The sequence below is a fragment of the Morone saxatilis genome, unplaced genomic scaffold (assembly GCF_004916995.1).
Source record: "Morone saxatilis isolate NCDOM2014 unplaced genomic scaffold, NCSU_SB_2.0 Contig12, whole genome shotgun sequence".
Taxonomy (NCBI): domain Eukaryota; kingdom Metazoa; phylum Chordata; class Actinopteri; family Moronidae; genus Morone; species Morone saxatilis.
In genome coordinates this window covers 13,501,918-13,519,756 of record NW_023339674.1, presented here as the reverse complement: position 1 = coordinate 13,519,756, position 17,839 = coordinate 13,501,918, and the positions used below count along the sequence as shown (strand labels likewise).

Here is a 17,839-nt window from a genome sequence, read left to right as displayed (position 1 = left end):
AAATGAAATGAAAAAACTTATGATGGATTGGCAATGGGAGTAGTGCTTAAAGGTGTCCATTGTACAGTACCTATAACTTGATGGTCTTGACGGCCAGCATAATCCCAATGTTTATACTGGTTCTGATCTAAAGAGCGAGTCAAACATTATCAAAGGAACCCTCTTTATTTACAAGTGTAAAAAAAAAGCATAACTTAAGAGACCTGGTAAGAAACAGTCATGTATGCCTTTTTCACAGCAGACATTTTGACTTGTCATAGTAGGAAACGTACAAGTGTTAGTAATGACATCAATAACGCCTCCGTTCTGTGTGTCCCAGTAAGTCATGGCAGTGTGACAATGAGCCAGCATGGGGCTAAATGGAATTCAGCCATGCCTGTACTTTTTCTACTGCAACATGTTGATATGTCTCCAGTGAAAAATGTAATTTTTAGAGGAGGTTAATTTATCATGCCTTATATAAGACGTACCTGTGTAATTATTCTCTGTTCCACCTAAACCTGGCAAATATGGGTTCGGTTGCATCAAGAAACTGACTGATACTTATTTAACATTTCTGAGCATTTCTTGTAAATGATTTACAGTTAATCTCCTTTTGGACCCTTCCTCTTTACTTGACTTCCCCCCAGTGTGTGCTCGGATAGATTTCAGCCCCCCTTTACCCCAAATCGATGAATCTTCCTCAATATTGGAGATTCTAACTATACCTACAAGCAGAGTGGTGTCCACTTTCTTAAAGGTAACCGTGTACTGTATATTACCCTGAGCCCATCTCGGATGTTAGTAACACAACATGTTTGCCATAAATAACAGAATTTTTGTAACTTATCCAGTTAGGTCTTGAACTATAGTATTGTAGAAATAAACTCTGTCCCTTTAATAGAAATACTACTCCATCTCCCATCCTCCATGCCCCCATATGCTCACCCTCCCACTCAGCAGCTCTACCTCATACTCCACCACTGTCTCTCTCTCCATTTACTGCTCCTCCCAGCAGCATCTACACTCACAGCTGAAAGGAAGAACCGAAACGACAGCGCTCTGTACAACTCGAAATCCATTTCATTTAGGACGTATGCAGAAAACGCCCACTTCCTCTGCTACTCATCTGCACAGGAAAAAGGTAGAAAAGCTTTGACTGTTTTTTGTAAATTTATAGTTTTTGTTGTGTGTTGGTGTGCACATTGTCCGGTCTTTCCTCTGCATTCATTCATCTGCGATTCACTGCCGCAGCAAAATCACTACAACCACTGCCTGATTTTGTATATTTTGGTAAAATTTCCAAGTAAGGCACATAGAAGCACATTCCTACAGTTTAATGTAATATTTTTATTCAAACAAAGCATCAAAATAAGATCTGAAATCTGCACCAGAAGCATAATTTGGATTACAACAGAGATGGGTGTGGAGCCAGAACTAACAGTAATTCCAACACTGCAGAATTAACAGAGGAAACACTGGTGACTGTTGTATTTCGGCTGTGAGATTATCAAACAGATCTGTAGTTCTGGCATCAAGGGGTGTGTTTGGTTTTCAGGAAACAAGGAAGTCATACTTGAGTCTTATCTCATGTTCTGAACCTGCGGTGCACCAAAATGTCAAATCAAAATAATTGAGGGCTTGTGGTAATAAATTAATGATCATCTGGTATCATGGTGTTGCAGCTGCTAACGGGAGCCATTTGAAAAGGGTGGCATTAGCACATCAGGGTTGTTCCTCACTTCCTTTAATTTCTTTTCCCATGCACGACTTGTGTGATTCACTTCTTTGGAAACTCAGAGCATGTTAGTTCATGCTTTGCGTTGCTTGTTGCGCCCCTGATTTACAGAAGTGTCTGGGATTCCCCTGGACTGAAACACTCTCACTTCTTCTCTTTGCACATTTCCTCTGCAGCTTCTCTCTGAAACAAACAAAAGATATAAGCTTCAGGCCCACTCACTCTGGTGTTCATTGACTCCTTCGTGTACATTGTACACACATAACAGGTGCTTTTATTTGGAGTAACTGATAATACAGATGTTTGACAGGCAACATGTATGATGTTGCTTATTTAGATTTAGATTAACATAAAATTTCAGTCACATGATAGTCTTAATGGATATTATTAACCTTTTAAATATATTATATATGCATGTTAATAGTTATTTTTAACATGCATGCCTGTAATTAATTAATTCTTATTTATGAAAGCAGCACATTCATATTCTTATGTTATCCCCAATTATTTCATGTAATCACTTATGCTCTGTTTCTATTATTTGTTCTGTTATATGTTTTTGTGGTGAATTTATGTGCATGAGCTGAAGACCATTACACCTTGGTAGACAATAAAGTTGTATTTTATTCTATTCTCCAAAGAAGATAAACTGGAATTTTAGGTTCTTTATCACGTAATATCCATACTTAATGTGATAGCATATTAATATTAAAATACGCCTGTGACATTATGATGGTGATAAATCCATATGTTCCACCATACTACCCCAAAATAGACACCATTTCAATTCCCTATTGCATGTACGTGCTTCTGTCCTGCTGAATTCATTTGGATAGCAACAGTACTTGGCCTTTGCCATCGGCAAACCTGACTCCACAATCGGTGTCCCGATTGTCGATAGTGTGACTGCAACACAACACGAGAGGCATTATCACAGAAACGATGAGGGCTCTTCACCAAGCTGCCGCTGTGACAGTCTCATGGGCCAACAACAGTACTGAGATTAGACAAGAACCTGACACAGGGACAGAGTAAACTGCTGGTAGTTACGCTCTGGACTTGGATCTGAAGCGATCACTTCTGAGAACCTATGCATAAATGTCACTGTGAATCCTCGTTACGTGCCAACAAAAGATCTGCTGGTGGTGGTAATAGCTGATGTGCCAAATATTTGTTTCTTCGGTTTAGATTGGGTAAGATGCAGAGCAGGTGGCTGTACATTTTGATTTGAGTATAGTAAGGGAAGGTTTTGCATTCATATGTAGACACAGTAGCACACATACTCCAGCTTACAGGACAAGAGTACTTATATTTACAAATGGAATTAAAATGATCCAATCTAGGAAAAGAAACCATAATGTGTCCTTTGAAGAGATATTTCATCAGCAGTGTTTGACTCAAGATGGTTAATTTAAATTGGGCCAGTCAAGCCCAAGCTGTCCCAGTCAGCAAGTAAAACCCTGAAACTGTCAACATCTATTTTCCTCATCACAGAGAGAGAGAGAGAAAGAGAGAGAGGGAGAGAGATAAGTGTGGTGGCAAGCCCAGCAAGGCACGCATATTTTAAGTCACTTTGCACTCCTCAAGAGGGCCCTTTTTTCAATAATCCATTATGCATAGCAGCTCTGGCTCTCCCTGGTATTTCTCCTACCTTCTTGACGTCAGTTGCCATTTGTGAGGGTTACCCTGGCAACGGCCAGCCTCCCCGGGAGATGTCTGATGGATAAGACGGCCCTGATAAAGCCTTTTAAGGTTCTACTGTTGCAACACCTTTTAATTGCCTTTGATACAGTGAAAGTACTACATGGAGGTCGTCAGGGCGCGTCGCCACATGTGGGCAAAAAAATGAGAACGTGCAGATAAAAATAGGCATCGAGAAGCTGCTTCAGATTGACGTCCTATTATCTCCACTTGATTTGATCACCCACGTATTGGGCTCATTTTTGAGCAGTCCTGTGAAACTGAATTGGACATGATAGATCTATTTTTGGCCACGTTGTGCTCTACTCTTCCATTACACAAAAGATGTGTACGACCCATTTTAACAATGTGCCATTGTAATGATGAGATAATATGTTAAGACTAGATACAGCACGCAGCTTGTCGTGATGCCTCTGAACAATATGCGGATGTAATTATGAGATAATATGAAAAGGTCCAATATCACCCAAGTTATGCATGTAAGCCATTAAACCCTAAATCCCCTCTGGCATGCAAACTTGTCCAAGCACATTATTGATTGTGATAGTACATTCAAATTTATTATTGCAGAAGAGGCCATTGTAGTTTTGCATCTATATAAAACATCAGATGGCAAATAGTAGGATGAAGAAACTGCTGCCTACGAATACCAACCTGTTTTTTTTAACACAGTGATAAAGAGATTATCCACCCTCACATTCAAATGACTTCATTCAGCTGCCTGACTGTTACTGTACTTTGAGCTCCGCTTGCACAACCCATGTTGAATTTGCATTGATGCAAAAATGTCTCATTCGTAGGCAACAATACAGTTGAGATACTGTACACGATACCCGTTCCAGGCTCCAGAAGGCTATTTATAGTCCCACCAACATGTGTGTCTTTCTTTTTTTTTCAGACACCAGGCTATTGATGTGCTATTTTTACAGTGTCAATTTGCTCCCTTCCTTTCCTTTTGGTTGCCAAGCAATGGGCCAAGGGACCTGATTGGCCAAGGATGTGCTTTTGGACACCTTGACTCTGATTCAGCTGGCTAATGAATTCAGTCTTTCTGCTCACTAGAGGCAGCGAGCAAAAGAGTTATCTCTTTCTTATAAAAGGCAACCTCTGTCCCAAAAAGGCAAAAAAAATTATGGTAATGAATTGGCTATTTATGACTAGATTTAAATTGTATTTGAATTGCAGGTGCACGATTTATATCTACCTTTGAACAATCAGTAAATCAATTTATTGAGCAACTTCAGACATGACACAACAGAAAGACTGAGATGATCCAAGACAATGTCATCTTTAAAACAAGTTGTGGCAAAAACCTGTTAGTGTATCATCGTTCATGCTGTCATACGGTACATTTAACTAAACCGTTCAGATGTCATGATTGTTGTGAGGATACATAAGGACTATTTTTCCTCTTATATAGGGGCAGATTTATGGTTATGATTTTGTATGTATTTTAAATTAAATGTATTTTAAAGTAAATATGTTAGGATATTTAGTCATATGCAGTGAATTATACGCTAGTATAGAGGAATTAATCAAATATTTTAAATTTTAGGAGCAACAGTCTTACAACATGTGAGCAACACGTACTGTACATTGCTGTATTTATTAAAGTCCAACATTTACAAATCTACCACAACATATGTTTCTGCTATCATGCTAATCCTAATCCTCATACTGTGTTTAGGGGGAAATTGGTCTGACACACCTAAACTACTGCTGTGTGTGTGAATTCAATTAGACTTAATCTGACCCCATACCACTCCGAAAGGAAACCAAGGGCTGGGCAACTTTCATCTTCCCTCCATTGATTGTGGCTCGTGCAGAGATATGGGAAAGCCTATCCCACTGCTCCCTTTCATTGGCCTCATTAAAAATTCATCCTGTCCTAATGGAGAGAGATCCTTTTCAATGAGGCCACTCCAGGCCAACTGTGGTGTGCCGGGGTAAGACTTGGCACAGCTGTCTCTTGGCACAATTCAAACCCTACAGCTTTAAATGTTGATTTAGGGTGTTTTTCAGGGGGGTTAATAACTGATTTAGCTTCTCTGTCTTGGATTCTAGTTACTGGATCTACTGTAAATTACCTAAGCTTCAATAGCGTAGCGACAGAAAAAAATACTGTCACTTGGTACAATAGGATTATTTATTATAAGCATATCTATCTGCAACTAATAAGTAATGTCTTAATGAAATGCAATAATTATTTATTGGTGTATATGTAAGGAAAATAGGGGGAGAAACTGCTTCTTTAAAAGTCAACACCACCTTGGTAACATCTTCAACGTCTTTGTTTTGTCCAGCCAACAGTCCAAACCCCAGAGCTATTCAGTTTACTATCATAGAAGACATGAAAAACAGAAAATATTTACATTTGAGAAGCTGGAAGCAGCTTACAAAACGACTTAAAAATGAAATGATTATCAAAATAGCTGCTGATTAACTATCTATTGATCGAGTAAGTGATTTATTGACAGATTTTTGCAGCTAAGCTAAGTATTTTAGGGCTGCCACTAATAGTTATTTTCCTAATTGATTAATCTGTATTGATTATTGTTTTGGCACAATTTCACAGAGTGCAGGGTGAGGTCTTTACATTACTTGCCAACAGTCAGAAGCACAAAGAGAGTCCATTTACAACTATATAAAGCAAAGGGAAAACAGAAATGTCCTGATATTAGATCCAGAAAATGTTGCTTCCGCCAATTGATTAATCAACTTATGATTTCAGCTCCAAAGCATGGCTACAGCAGACTTACTGTACAGCCTCATACTGTAATGGGCTCTATAACTGACAGTTATCTTTGAGTAGATGCAATATAACCACATTACATAGCTATTCCTGCACATATAGTTTGAAGTATTTCGTGCTTATTTGGTGTTTTATATGCAAAATAAACAGAGAAAGATACAAGATTTCACAATAATGCTCACAGGTCACAAAGTAAACTCATGATTGGTAATATATCACATATTAAAAAAATACTGTACTCTCCTCACCTCCAGCTTTTTAATACTAATACTGTAGATTCACGACTCGCCTGGTTTGTTGTTCTTTATATTGATGTGTGAGCAAATTTAAAAGAGTGGACTTTATGACCAAAAGGTGTCTTTTCAAACCTGAGGTGAAGTCCACTTGAGTCACTACTACTACACAGGCTTTATAGGTCTAATATTTGTTTCCTGTATCCCATTCGGTTCCTTTTTGTTGAGGGGGCTGTAAGACGCTACCATTTCGCCCGTAGGTTACACAACCCATTTCAGACATTTTCTTAAGCTTAAAGAAGATGATATAACCGATTGTTTTGGAGTATTGACTTCATTTTAAGGGTTACTAGTAAAAGTCTGATATTCTATAACTTGCTATATTGGTTATATTAAAAAAAAGATCGATCTATCCTCCACCGCGCACCCCTCAGCGTAGGCTGTTGCCATGTTCCCACTTTCATGGGTGTGGTGATTAGCTTGCTTAGTGAAAATTTTTAGTCTAATCCGACCCGAGTTGTGCTCGCTTCTGCCCCTTTAAACCGATTAAATTGTCTTAAAATTAACACGTCTCCCATTCACGGTTTCTCTCACAGCTGTGGCCATGGTTGTCGTGTGAAAACGGATCGGTGTGACTCGGACTGGAAGGACGGACAGTGCCAAAGAAAAGAGCAAAAAGAGAGAGAGAGAGCCTGTTTTCAGGTAAGAGACGCGTAGTCTCGTCTTGATATTTTGGTGGCTTTCGGGGCTATTTCCTGCTTCGCTCACGGCGGTTTCGTATGTTTATACTTTATATTATTAAAGTGGCTGAGATGCAGAAATGTCCGTGAGCTTTGTAAATGTTGTCGGTACTGTGAGTAGCTCTTGAACATAACTGTTCCCAGGCTACTCTTGTCTCATTGCTTGGGGTTTTTTTTTTCCACTGCTCTCCAAACGCGGCCTTTTTTTTTTTTTTTTATTAATTATTATTTTTTAAAAACAGGCTGTCAAATGATACTCAGGCGGAACTATGGGGTGCAAAACCTTTCACTAGAAGACACATATTCATCCATTCCCCTATTTCATACACCAGTTTTCTCATTTGTGGTCGCACGACACCCTGCGTAGCTTCTTTTTTTTTTTTCCCTCTCTCCCCCCCTTTTTTATTAAATATACATGGCCAGTCCGCCTTCATCCGAGCGGCAACTGGTAGCGAGGCTCATGCAATTTGTTGCTTGTTGTCAGACTATGTGTCTCGACTCAGATGAATTCATAAAGATATGGGTTTTTTTTTATACATGTTAAAGTCATCTGCAGCCTGTGTGTCTCCATTATGATGTAGCTGATGGTTTCCTGTCTGGGCTGTTGTTGACTGTCAGTGTGTGCAATCTACAGGGTTAAAGTTACAGCTGGTAAAAGTTCCAATCTTCAGCTTTTCTGGTTGGTTACTTACCTACAGGGTGTTTAAGTTGTGGTGTTGGTGCTCATGTAATGGTATATTTATAATCAAGTTTAAAAGGTGGACAGTAGGGTGATTGATTAGACAGCGTAGAACTGTAATATGGCCTTTACAGACAGGTAAAGCTGGACTGATTTGAGACAATAAATCGATTAATTGATCAACAGGAAATTAACTGGCAAGAATTTTTAGTATTGCGTAATTGTTTTGGTTAACTATAAAGCTAAAATGCCCAAAACTCTCTGGTTTCAGTGTCTCAAATGTGAGGATTTGTTAGTTTTCTCAGTCATATATCGTTGTTAATTGAATATATGTGGGTTTTGAAGTCATCAACCTTGGGTTCTGTGAAATTGTTTCACTATTTTCTGAATCCATGATGAAAATAATTGTCAGTTGCAGCCCTACAGCCAGAAAAGGACAGCATTGGAAACCTTTTTACAGTGATTTGGAAACTGAAACACAATAAATATTCCTGACAATAATAATGTTGCACGCAGGGCTGGACTGATAAAATATTCAGTATGTCACTGAAGTGTATAATCATTTTCGACCTTCAGTTGAATTGTATGATGTGATCATATAATCTTTAAATAAATCTACCAAAATGAGTACCTTTTTAGTTTTAACATGTATTATACTAATAATCCTGCCCAGCTCTAGTGTACTGCATCTTCAAGCTCTACAACACCTGTTAGTCCAGCAGTGCGGAAATCTCAAACTTTCATGTAAAAGGTTCATGGTTCACTTCAAGGAATTGTGGATGTCCTGTAGAAAACAGACTTGTCCAAACAGGCCTCATCTAACTGGGGTTCCTGCAGATTTATTTTTTTTATATTGGGAGTTACGTGTGACTGCATTATGTGTAATTCTGTAACTGTCTGGTGTAGGTGGAGTGAAACCTGTGAACAAAGTAGGTCATACATTCATCACACACTCATTCACCGTGTTCCTGTCAGTTCTGTGTAATAATAAGCAAAAAATCAAACTTTATATCATTTTGCTGGGGTCCAGTGGAAACGCCTCCATTAGTCAGGGCCACCTGACTAATAGCATGCCTTAGGTGCTCTGCCTATTTTGTTTCTTTACTTCACTAATTCAGATGAACAACATGATACGAACACGTGTCAGCTGACTAGGAGGAAGAAATGTGGTTTCTTACCTTACTGGAATCTTACCAAGGATTTCCTCCATTCTCTGGATGTTTGGAATAGTCGGTGGGTTATCTGAACAAGTTTACACCTGGTGGAGCAGCCCGCGCTACATCTAGTTTTCACTTTCGCACACCAAACCCAAGGCGAGTTTCCTGCTCTTTTTCAGCGGGGGCCCATTCAGCACAGGCACTTGCGAATCCTGAAATTGCCTCAGACAGATACTGTGAGGGCAAGACCAGTCATAGGTGTAGGGTTATGTTTGTGTGTAAGATGTTCAACACAACTGAAACTTAAATCATCTAATGAATACCTGGGCATGTTCATCAATCCTCCAGCAGTGTTTGTCATACATTTAAGATGCCCTACAGGACTGATTCTGGTTCAGGATAAGGAAGAAGGAACAAGCTTAATATTGATCCTTCTTGAGCCTTTCGATCTTACATTTTATTACAAATTAAACACATCCTAACATTTGAGAACATAGCAGGTGTAAACCAGTGAATTATTCGAGTCAGCGAAAATAATTTGAAGGGTCAAAGTCTTATAATTCTCCATTGGAAATAAGAAGGTGTGTGTCCAACTTATACAATGTGATAATGTTGATCATGATGAACCGAGTTTTACTGTAAACAATGGTGTAAAGTCCTCACAGTTGTTCACATCTGGCTGTTTATAACGTTAATTCCTTAACTTCCTGACCATTTCATGTTGTTAGGCCCCCGTGGCTCCGGGTGCAGCTGCATTGCCTGCACCTCCTGCTGCTCCGTTCACCAGTATTTGCTCATGATTGAGGCAGATGTGACTGAATTTCAGCTGTATGTGACCCAGGAGCAGAAGGTCTCATTGACAAATTAGTTAAATATAAAACATGCTCATGAGCATTAAAGGTCCAGTGGATAACATTTAGGAGGACTTATTAGCAGCAATTTAATTATTTTCACTACATGGTTCGGCCCGACTCTACTTGCTTTTGGTACCTCTACTTCGTATTCCACTGTACCACGTTCGATAGTACGCCGTCAGCGTAGGTGGGGCTGAGCGTCAGAGCGCCGCTGTTCCAGCAGTTGGGAAACAACACACAGGAGCTTTACGTTGTTCTTGAGAAGCTGCACACTAACTACGTGCACAAAAATGCTCCTATACCATACAATATGAAGGGATGGTGTTCTTGATACATCTGCACGTTGTCACTTGACCAATCGGTGGTGTGCAGTGTTTTCACATCAACTTTTAGTGTCCGCTCAGCTCGTTTGGGAGCCTTGGCACCAAAATAAGAATCGGGTACTATCCGTAATGGAAAACCATAGAAGAGGCAGTAAAGTTGAGTCGAGCCATACCGTGTGCTGGAAAAGCGGCTTAATATTTATTGGTATGTTTTCAATAGTGTAAAATCACATGAAAATAAGAATTTTGCATTTTTGTTGCCTTAGAATGAGCCGTTTTTATCTCCTTCCATGTTTCTACAGTATACCAGAATGAATAAACCAAACATTTCACGAGTTTCGCAGCCTCCATAGTTTTTCCTACATACTTGGAAAGCTTCATCGCTAGATGCCACTAAATCCTACACACTGCTTCTTTAAGACTCCAGCATGTTTTCATCTGATGTGAATCCGTTTGTGAACTCGAATTGAAACACTTTGATCTGCTTTTAGACGTTAGTTAAACGTTCACTTGAAGCGATTACTGTCTTAGGGTTATATATTTCCTGCTTAACAAGAGCTACTCACTGAGTCAGCAGGGACTCGCACTGAGGGGACAGTGGAGGTTTCCTGTAACAAATTGTGACCAAGCTTCATTGTTAGAACTGGAGACCATAGTGACTGTGAATGACCTTACTATGGAGCAGTTAAGGAGATCTCTCTGCGTGTCTCTCTTTCTCCTTGTCTTTGAGTGGTAGAAAATGAAAGTGAAAGTTTGCCTTTCTCATAAACATTCCTTTTACAGTCATTGTTAACCTGAATGAATCAATTATAAAACACCAGATGTGTGCACTTTACAGGGCTACAACTGACAGTTGTTTTCATTATTAATCTTCAGATTATTTTCTTGATTAATGGTTTAATTGTGTGGTAAAAATAAAATGTCAGAAAGTAAACTGTGAAAGAATGCCCCAGGGGGGGTATGATCTGTGTAATAATTTACTTATTTTTTGTGAAGCAGTTAAACCGTTTTGATAAGTGCTTTAGTTATTACATGATTACATTTTAGGTTTGACGATGATGCTATAGACAATAATTGCTAAGTGATACATGTGTGATACAGTTTTTAGTTATGAATACTATATAACCAGAACCTTGTGTAATGGTCACGTATAAGCTCCTCTGACATTGTCAAAACACATGAAACCGACATGAAGTAAAATTGCAACGCTCTTCTTTGCAGTCTTTTCACTGACCGACATGCTGTATACGCCTCATCGCCTTCTGTCTAACTAGTGACAGAGATTTATGTGTATACACAGCCTTTATAAATGTGATGCAAAGACACAGTGTGTGGGTATGCCTACTTCTGCCTCTGTGCATCTATGTCTGGACCCTACACTTTTATGCAGAGGGCAGTTGTTTGGTCCTAATTCAGGACCCCGTGGTCTCCTGCTGGCTGCTGGGAGCTTCAAGGCTGACCATGTTGGATGGATGGGTGGTCGGTTGGTGTCAGAAGGGCAATAGCAATAAAAGCCTCCTATGGCCAGTCTCCCGAGGCCCAACTGTGGTGGTGCCAAGCAGCACTATCTACTGTAGCTGGCAGCCACATACTAAACAATAGGCAGCTCCGACACACAGCTCTGCCTTTGTCGCCCCTGATACTGTGCCATGCTCCGGGCCTGAGTTTGCCCGGCTGGACGGGTGGCTACACGACTCCAGACACACACATAAGCTTGCTCACTGAGATTTACAACTGTAAATTGTTAAATTTTATATAGTCCTTTTGTAGACCGTTTATCTGTGCGACAGCTTCTTTTGCCTGCGGTTAATATGTGGTTACAGTTTTGGTTTCAGAATGACTAATGACTAATTTAGTATCCAGATGTGAACAAGAATCTTTTGCAAATCACTGACATGGCATGCGTAAAATCAGAGATGTCAGCTTTATCCGAAGTGATGGGAAAGCACCCCCCACACGTCACGTTTGTCAGCATCATCTTCCATCATACCTGCGTTATTTTCCACCTCATCTCTCTTGTGAACTCCGTTGCCTTTCACGACACAAGCCTCAGGCTGAAAACATCGATTGAAAATATTTAGCATGCGTGGTGTGGAAGGTCATATCGGGTGTTTTGGTAGTCCACAAGGCGCTTTGTGTGACGTGGCAGATTTCAGAGGCGTACAGCATAATGGATCCATGGCAGTCATAGAGCAATACCACATCACAGGCGAGCTGACGCTGAGAGCCTCTCTTTAGGGGAGTTGCGTCAGCCGGAGGAGAGAGTGACGTCACTCCCGGGCAGCTGAAAGCATTGCAACGCTCGCTATCCCCGATGCCTCGTTACTGTCAAAGACCTCTTTGGCTGAGACAAGAGTCCACGATGAGCAGTCCAAGCAGAGCAGAGCCCGAACCCGGAGTCTAAAAGAGTAGCTTTCCACACACTTGCAGTATCTTAAAAGGGAGTCTTAGCAGCGTGAACATCACATTTTCTTATTTACTTATTTGCTATTTGTTTTTTTGTGGTAAAGCAATTCAATGGTTTTAAAGCCTCTGCAAAAATGAAGATAACGCACAAACAACCTCCTCTTTACATTAACATGATTTCCTGTGGAGAGGAAGGGCTGGGCTTGGTCTAATTGTTGAATTATAGAAAATGGAACTAAAAATTTAATCTCGGAGGGTTAGACTTCTGGGCAGCAGACTGTAAAACAGCTTGGAAAATGAGTATTGCGCAGAGGGGGGTTGCGGGGCGTGGTCCAAACAGTTCTGTGGAGTGTCTAAGTGCTTTGTGACCCACATTCATCTGGCTCCCCAAGGTAAAGAAAGAGGCAACTTGCACATGCATACTCACACACACATGCATGTACAGACAGATGCTCAATCTGACACACTTAACCCAGGCACACATTTAAATAAATGCTCCCATAATGTATACACACGCAGATAAATATATGCACAAATGTTCTCTTTCGGACATATTGTCTAATAAACCTTCCAGATCAGCCCACAGTACGTACACACACACACACACCACAACACACACTACACACCACACACACACACACACGTGTTCAGAGCTCTTTGGGGCGGGCCGAGCAAACAGCGCAATGCAACAACACAAAAGACTGATTGAGTCAGGAAAGGTCAGAGCCTGGCTCAGATGGCCTTTTGAACCAGACTGGGGGTGTTTGAAGAGCCAGGCCACCCTCCAGGTCCCCACCCAGCCCCACCCTTTGCAGCACTCTCTTTTGGTCTGAACCCATACAGGATACCTATGTTTGTCTGATGGCTGTTCCCATCCTTCACTCTCCATCCGCCTGTTGAACTCATATTATTTCTGTCTCTCTGTCTTGCAGGTGTCAGCTGGTTAAGCGTGTGTGGGTGTGTGAGAGGGTGTGTGTGAGAGAGTGTGTGTGTGTGTGTGTGTGCGTGCAGGCACGTGTGTTTTCCCAGCCCAGTCAGTATTTGGAGCGGAGAGTGTGGCCTGAACACATCACAGAGGGACAATGAGCGAGCTGGAACAGTTGCGGCAGGAAGCCGAGCAACTACGCAATCAGATCCGGGTACGGCAACATTTTGAGTGCATGTGTTTGTTTATGTTGACGTGTGTGTGTGTGTGTGTGTGTGTTTGTACATCACACATGTGCCAATGTCTAATAACTGCAAGCTGTGACTCACACAGTTTTAGATGAGACAGTGACGCACTCGACATATAACTTGTCACTCCAGCTACTTCCATTCTCGTGGAGAAATTGGACATCTATAAATGTCAGCTGCTGCCGCTGTGTGATTTTTCTGTGACCACTGAGATATTCAGTGTCTTTGATTGGCAATAAGTTATAGCACATGTTTTATTGTTTATTTAGAAGCAATTTTTGTCATTTATGTTTTGAGGTTTGTCTGCAAAAATTACCCGTGTTAAATGTAGCTATCCAGTGACCTGGTCAACATGATTATTAAGGTTTTTGTTGTGTCGCAGGATGCGAGGAAAGCCTGCAGTGACTCCACTCTGTCACAGGTAAGCATTCCAGTCCACATACTTTTGTAAACAATTAGTGGTCTGTTTTACAATGTAGTTCTACAAATTTTCACAGTAGCAACTACAGTGTGTTGCTTAAGGAGTGTTCAAGACTTTAAAATGACTCAAAGTGGCTCAAACTATGCAAAAATAAATAAATGTGCGTGTAAAACAAATTGAGGTTCCCAAAGTTAAAGCACTTTAAATACATCTATGAAAACCATGAATTAAGTTTTGACCCATTAATTAGTCATATAGTCCGTTCAGTTTAGTTTTCAATAGTTGCCATAATGCCAAATGTGGACAGCTCTGAAGCTGCACAATATTTTTTGAATACCCGCGAAAAATGTGTTTGTCAAAATGGACATTAGAAATTTTTCCCGGGCCTGCCCTCAGCATGCACAAACTAACACATATTCCAAAGACATCATACACCAATATACACTCCACTATTATTCATCATTGTTCATTGCTGAGTGACACTGGCCTGTTTTCGCTGCCTCAGCCAGAGTCCAGTCCAGTGATGTGTGTGTTTGTGGTGATAAAAGTGTGTGTGTGGGCCTTGAGTGTCACTGCTAACGCTTCTTCCTGTGTTTTGGCAGATCACAGCTGGTCTGGACTCAGTGGGCCGGATACAGATGCGAACGCGACGCACTCTCAGGGGCCACCTGGCCAAGATCTATGCAATGCACTGGGGGAGCGACTCCAGGTATTGTAGTTATTCTACAGACACAATTATTAGCTAAGAGCAGGACAGGACATGGACCTTTATAATCCACTGGGGTATTCTTATTTTCTTTGATCTGATTAATTTTTTTGTTGTGTGTTATTATTTACAGGCATTTATGTAAATTGTTAGATGTAAAATCTATACTTAATGATTTATCTTTTTCCCCATTTCTGTAAAGTTTTGGGAGATCTTACAGAAGAGATTACTGCAGTTTGTACCCTCAGTCTGTCGTTAACTTGCTTAAATGTTTTTCAGCATAATATTGTTTTGATGCAGTGTTTGGTGTTTTCTTTGTGATGTGTTCTTTCCCTCAGCACACTTTTACAAAATTATCTGTTTTGTTGTTAACATGAATTACCCACGCACAAGAAATGCACAAAGGGATGTTAATAATAATAATAATAATAATAATAATAATAATTAATAATAATCACAGTTTAGTCCAATTCTCTTTCTTAATTGTATTATATTGTGCAAACACTGAAGGTAATTTTTCCCCTGGGACTGTTGAATTTCTAGACTGCCAGTGACAGCATGGTGACTGTTAACACTACAGCTATAACTGTCAAGATCTACAGTATGCCAGGAATGGGCAATAAAGTGCCTCCAAGGGCTGACAGTGTGCAGGTTTCCATTCCAGCCAAACATGGACACACCTTCAGCCACAGTGCAGGCATTTTACAGTAAAATCTCCAGTCTGGTATTGGCTTAATGTGTGTCTCAGAAATGTTAGTTAATTGCTTAATTCTTACATTAGTAGTAATACCTAAGTAATACAACCAACTTGACTATCAATATCTTTCAGTAATGGCAACATAATCGGTACCAAATTACAACTCTCACTACAAAACAGACTGATAAAAAATGTGGGGAGTCTCAAAAGCTTGTATCACTGTTATTAACAAATTTATTTCTGTGTTTAATATGTCTGTGTCACTCTTTATCTTTCTCTCTGTCCATCTGTCTCCAAATGCAATGCACTGGGACAGTGACGGCAGTCCCAGGTGTGGGGCTATACTACTACTAGTACCACTACTACTATTATTATTACTACTACTACTCTACTAATATGACTAATACCACCATAACTGACTGTCACTACTGCCACCTCCACTACTACTGTACATCTAAGTGCTAGCACTGTTTTACGCCCTCACTAGGAGCACAGTAATGATGTTCACTGGGCACAGAGACAGGCAGCCACAGCTTATTCAGTATTTCCTTAAAGATGCAGTTTGTAAGATCTAAATCTTTGACCGTTTTCCAGATGTTATGATGATTTAAAATTAATCTGTGCGAAACTGTGGATGTACCCATTGAGTTGTCCTTAAATTATAACTTACAAACTGCTTTTTTAACTGTTTGCTGCTGTTACGAGCACCAAGAATAATCAGTCAAGATCACAGTTTCCCAATATTATGCATGCAGTGCACTGATCCATTGGAAATGAACTAGGTAGAGGGTGTCACCAAAAAGTAGTTATGTTTTTCTGGTAAACCTTTTGTAGATTTTTAGAAAACATATGGTAGTTCACTCACTTCTGTTTAGGCAAATTAGTTCTCTCTTTTTTCACCACTAAAACCTGTGTTTGAGTCTAACAAAGTGTGATTACAAAGCTAAATACTGGTATTGGCTGTTCAATCCTGATTGTTCTGTTAAGTGTGTGGGGGTGTGTGTATGTATTTGTGCGATTGTGTGCATGTGTGTGTGTGCCTAGCACCCTCTGGGTGACCCTGCAGGAGGCCAGTGTTTATTTTGTATACAGCCACTGACATTTGAGCGTGATGGCTCTCCTCTTGATTGTAGCATAGCACCATCAAACTACTTCCTGTCCCCGGAGAGATGGAAACACCCAGTCAGGATTGGAGGGAGGGTTTCCAGCTGTTTCCGCATCTGTACCACCTATAACTCTCACTCTTTACTGACTGTTTCTACTTCATCCTCTTCTCTGTCTTCATTTTTTGCTGTCCCTTCTTGCGGCCCCACCTCAGCTTTTTTCTAGTGCTTTCCCAACCCCTCAGGCTTCCACCTCCCACTCAACAGTAGGGACTTTTACATAACGGGGGTAATGAATATTAGATGGAGTAGGACATTAAAAGTGGCTTCCCTGGATGAGGAAACTTCCACTAGGTGGGGGAAAAAGAGGGGGGGAAATGGAGTGAAATGGGGACTGGGAGGGAAGAGTAGGGAGCTCACGCTGAATGCTGTTTGACAGAGCACCTAACACTCACTCAGACAGTGTAGCACAGTAGTCTGCAAGGTGGCTGGCTCTCATTGCTTTTAATGATCCAAGTGCATGTACCTTTTAGATTAAATGTGTGTTTGTTTTTAGTGTGTGACCTTAGCCTCATGCTGCTGTTCTTAACTTGTTTCCAGGTTACTTGTCAGTGCCTCGCAAGATGGAAAACTAATCATCTGGGACAGTTACACAACAAATAAGGTGATTGTTGATAATCAATGATAGAATTTATAATATGTACAAGAACAACCAGTCCAGTTACAGTACATGTAGAAGTTTTCTGCTGTCAGATTTCAGTTATTCTCCCCTTTTGACTTTTGAATTGGACAGATGATTTGACAAGCTGATGTCCAGATGTTCCTTTTCAGAGTACAGGCAGTAATTTGTAGACTGGTTATACCGTTGTAAATATGTTGGGAAATGCAATAAGCCACCATCCAAATGGCAGCTATTTGGACACCTGTTCTGTATATATTATAAAATGAATCTAGTTGGTCAAATAGTGAAAGTACCCACTGTATTTTGAGAAATCATTTTAATGTCCAGTTTTCAAAACTTAGGAGGAAAATTCTGATTCATTATCATCCAGAAATAATTTAATAATTCTCTGCGAACAAAATATGCAGATATCCATACCATAAGATACAATTCCCCTTTTGAAAAGTCACACAGTCTTTCTCTGACCTATTGCACTTAATGTTTACTTCTGTTCTG

General features: G+C 40.3%; 1 protein-coding gene across 1 annotated transcript in view; it reads left to right on the top strand.

Annotated features, from left to right (window-relative positions):
• The first annotated feature begins 6,880 nt into the window (after nt 1-6,880).
• LOC118322054 (guanine nucleotide-binding protein subunit beta-4-like) overlaps nt 6,881-17,839 on the top strand; it is a 15,969-nt gene continuing 5,010 nt past the window's right edge. Inside the window, exons 1-5 of the mRNA XM_035653636.1 lie at nt 6,881-7,105; nt 13,495-13,701; nt 14,118-14,156; nt 14,759-14,865; nt 17,263-17,326. Of these exons, the coding sequence (XP_035509529.1) occupies nt 13,645-13,701; nt 14,118-14,156; nt 14,759-14,865; nt 17,263-17,326 (267 nt within the window). The 5' untranslated portion in view covers nt 6,881-7,105; nt 13,495-13,644. The remainder of the gene's footprint in view (nt 7,106-13,494; nt 13,702-14,117; nt 14,157-14,758; nt 14,866-17,262; nt 17,327-17,839) is intronic.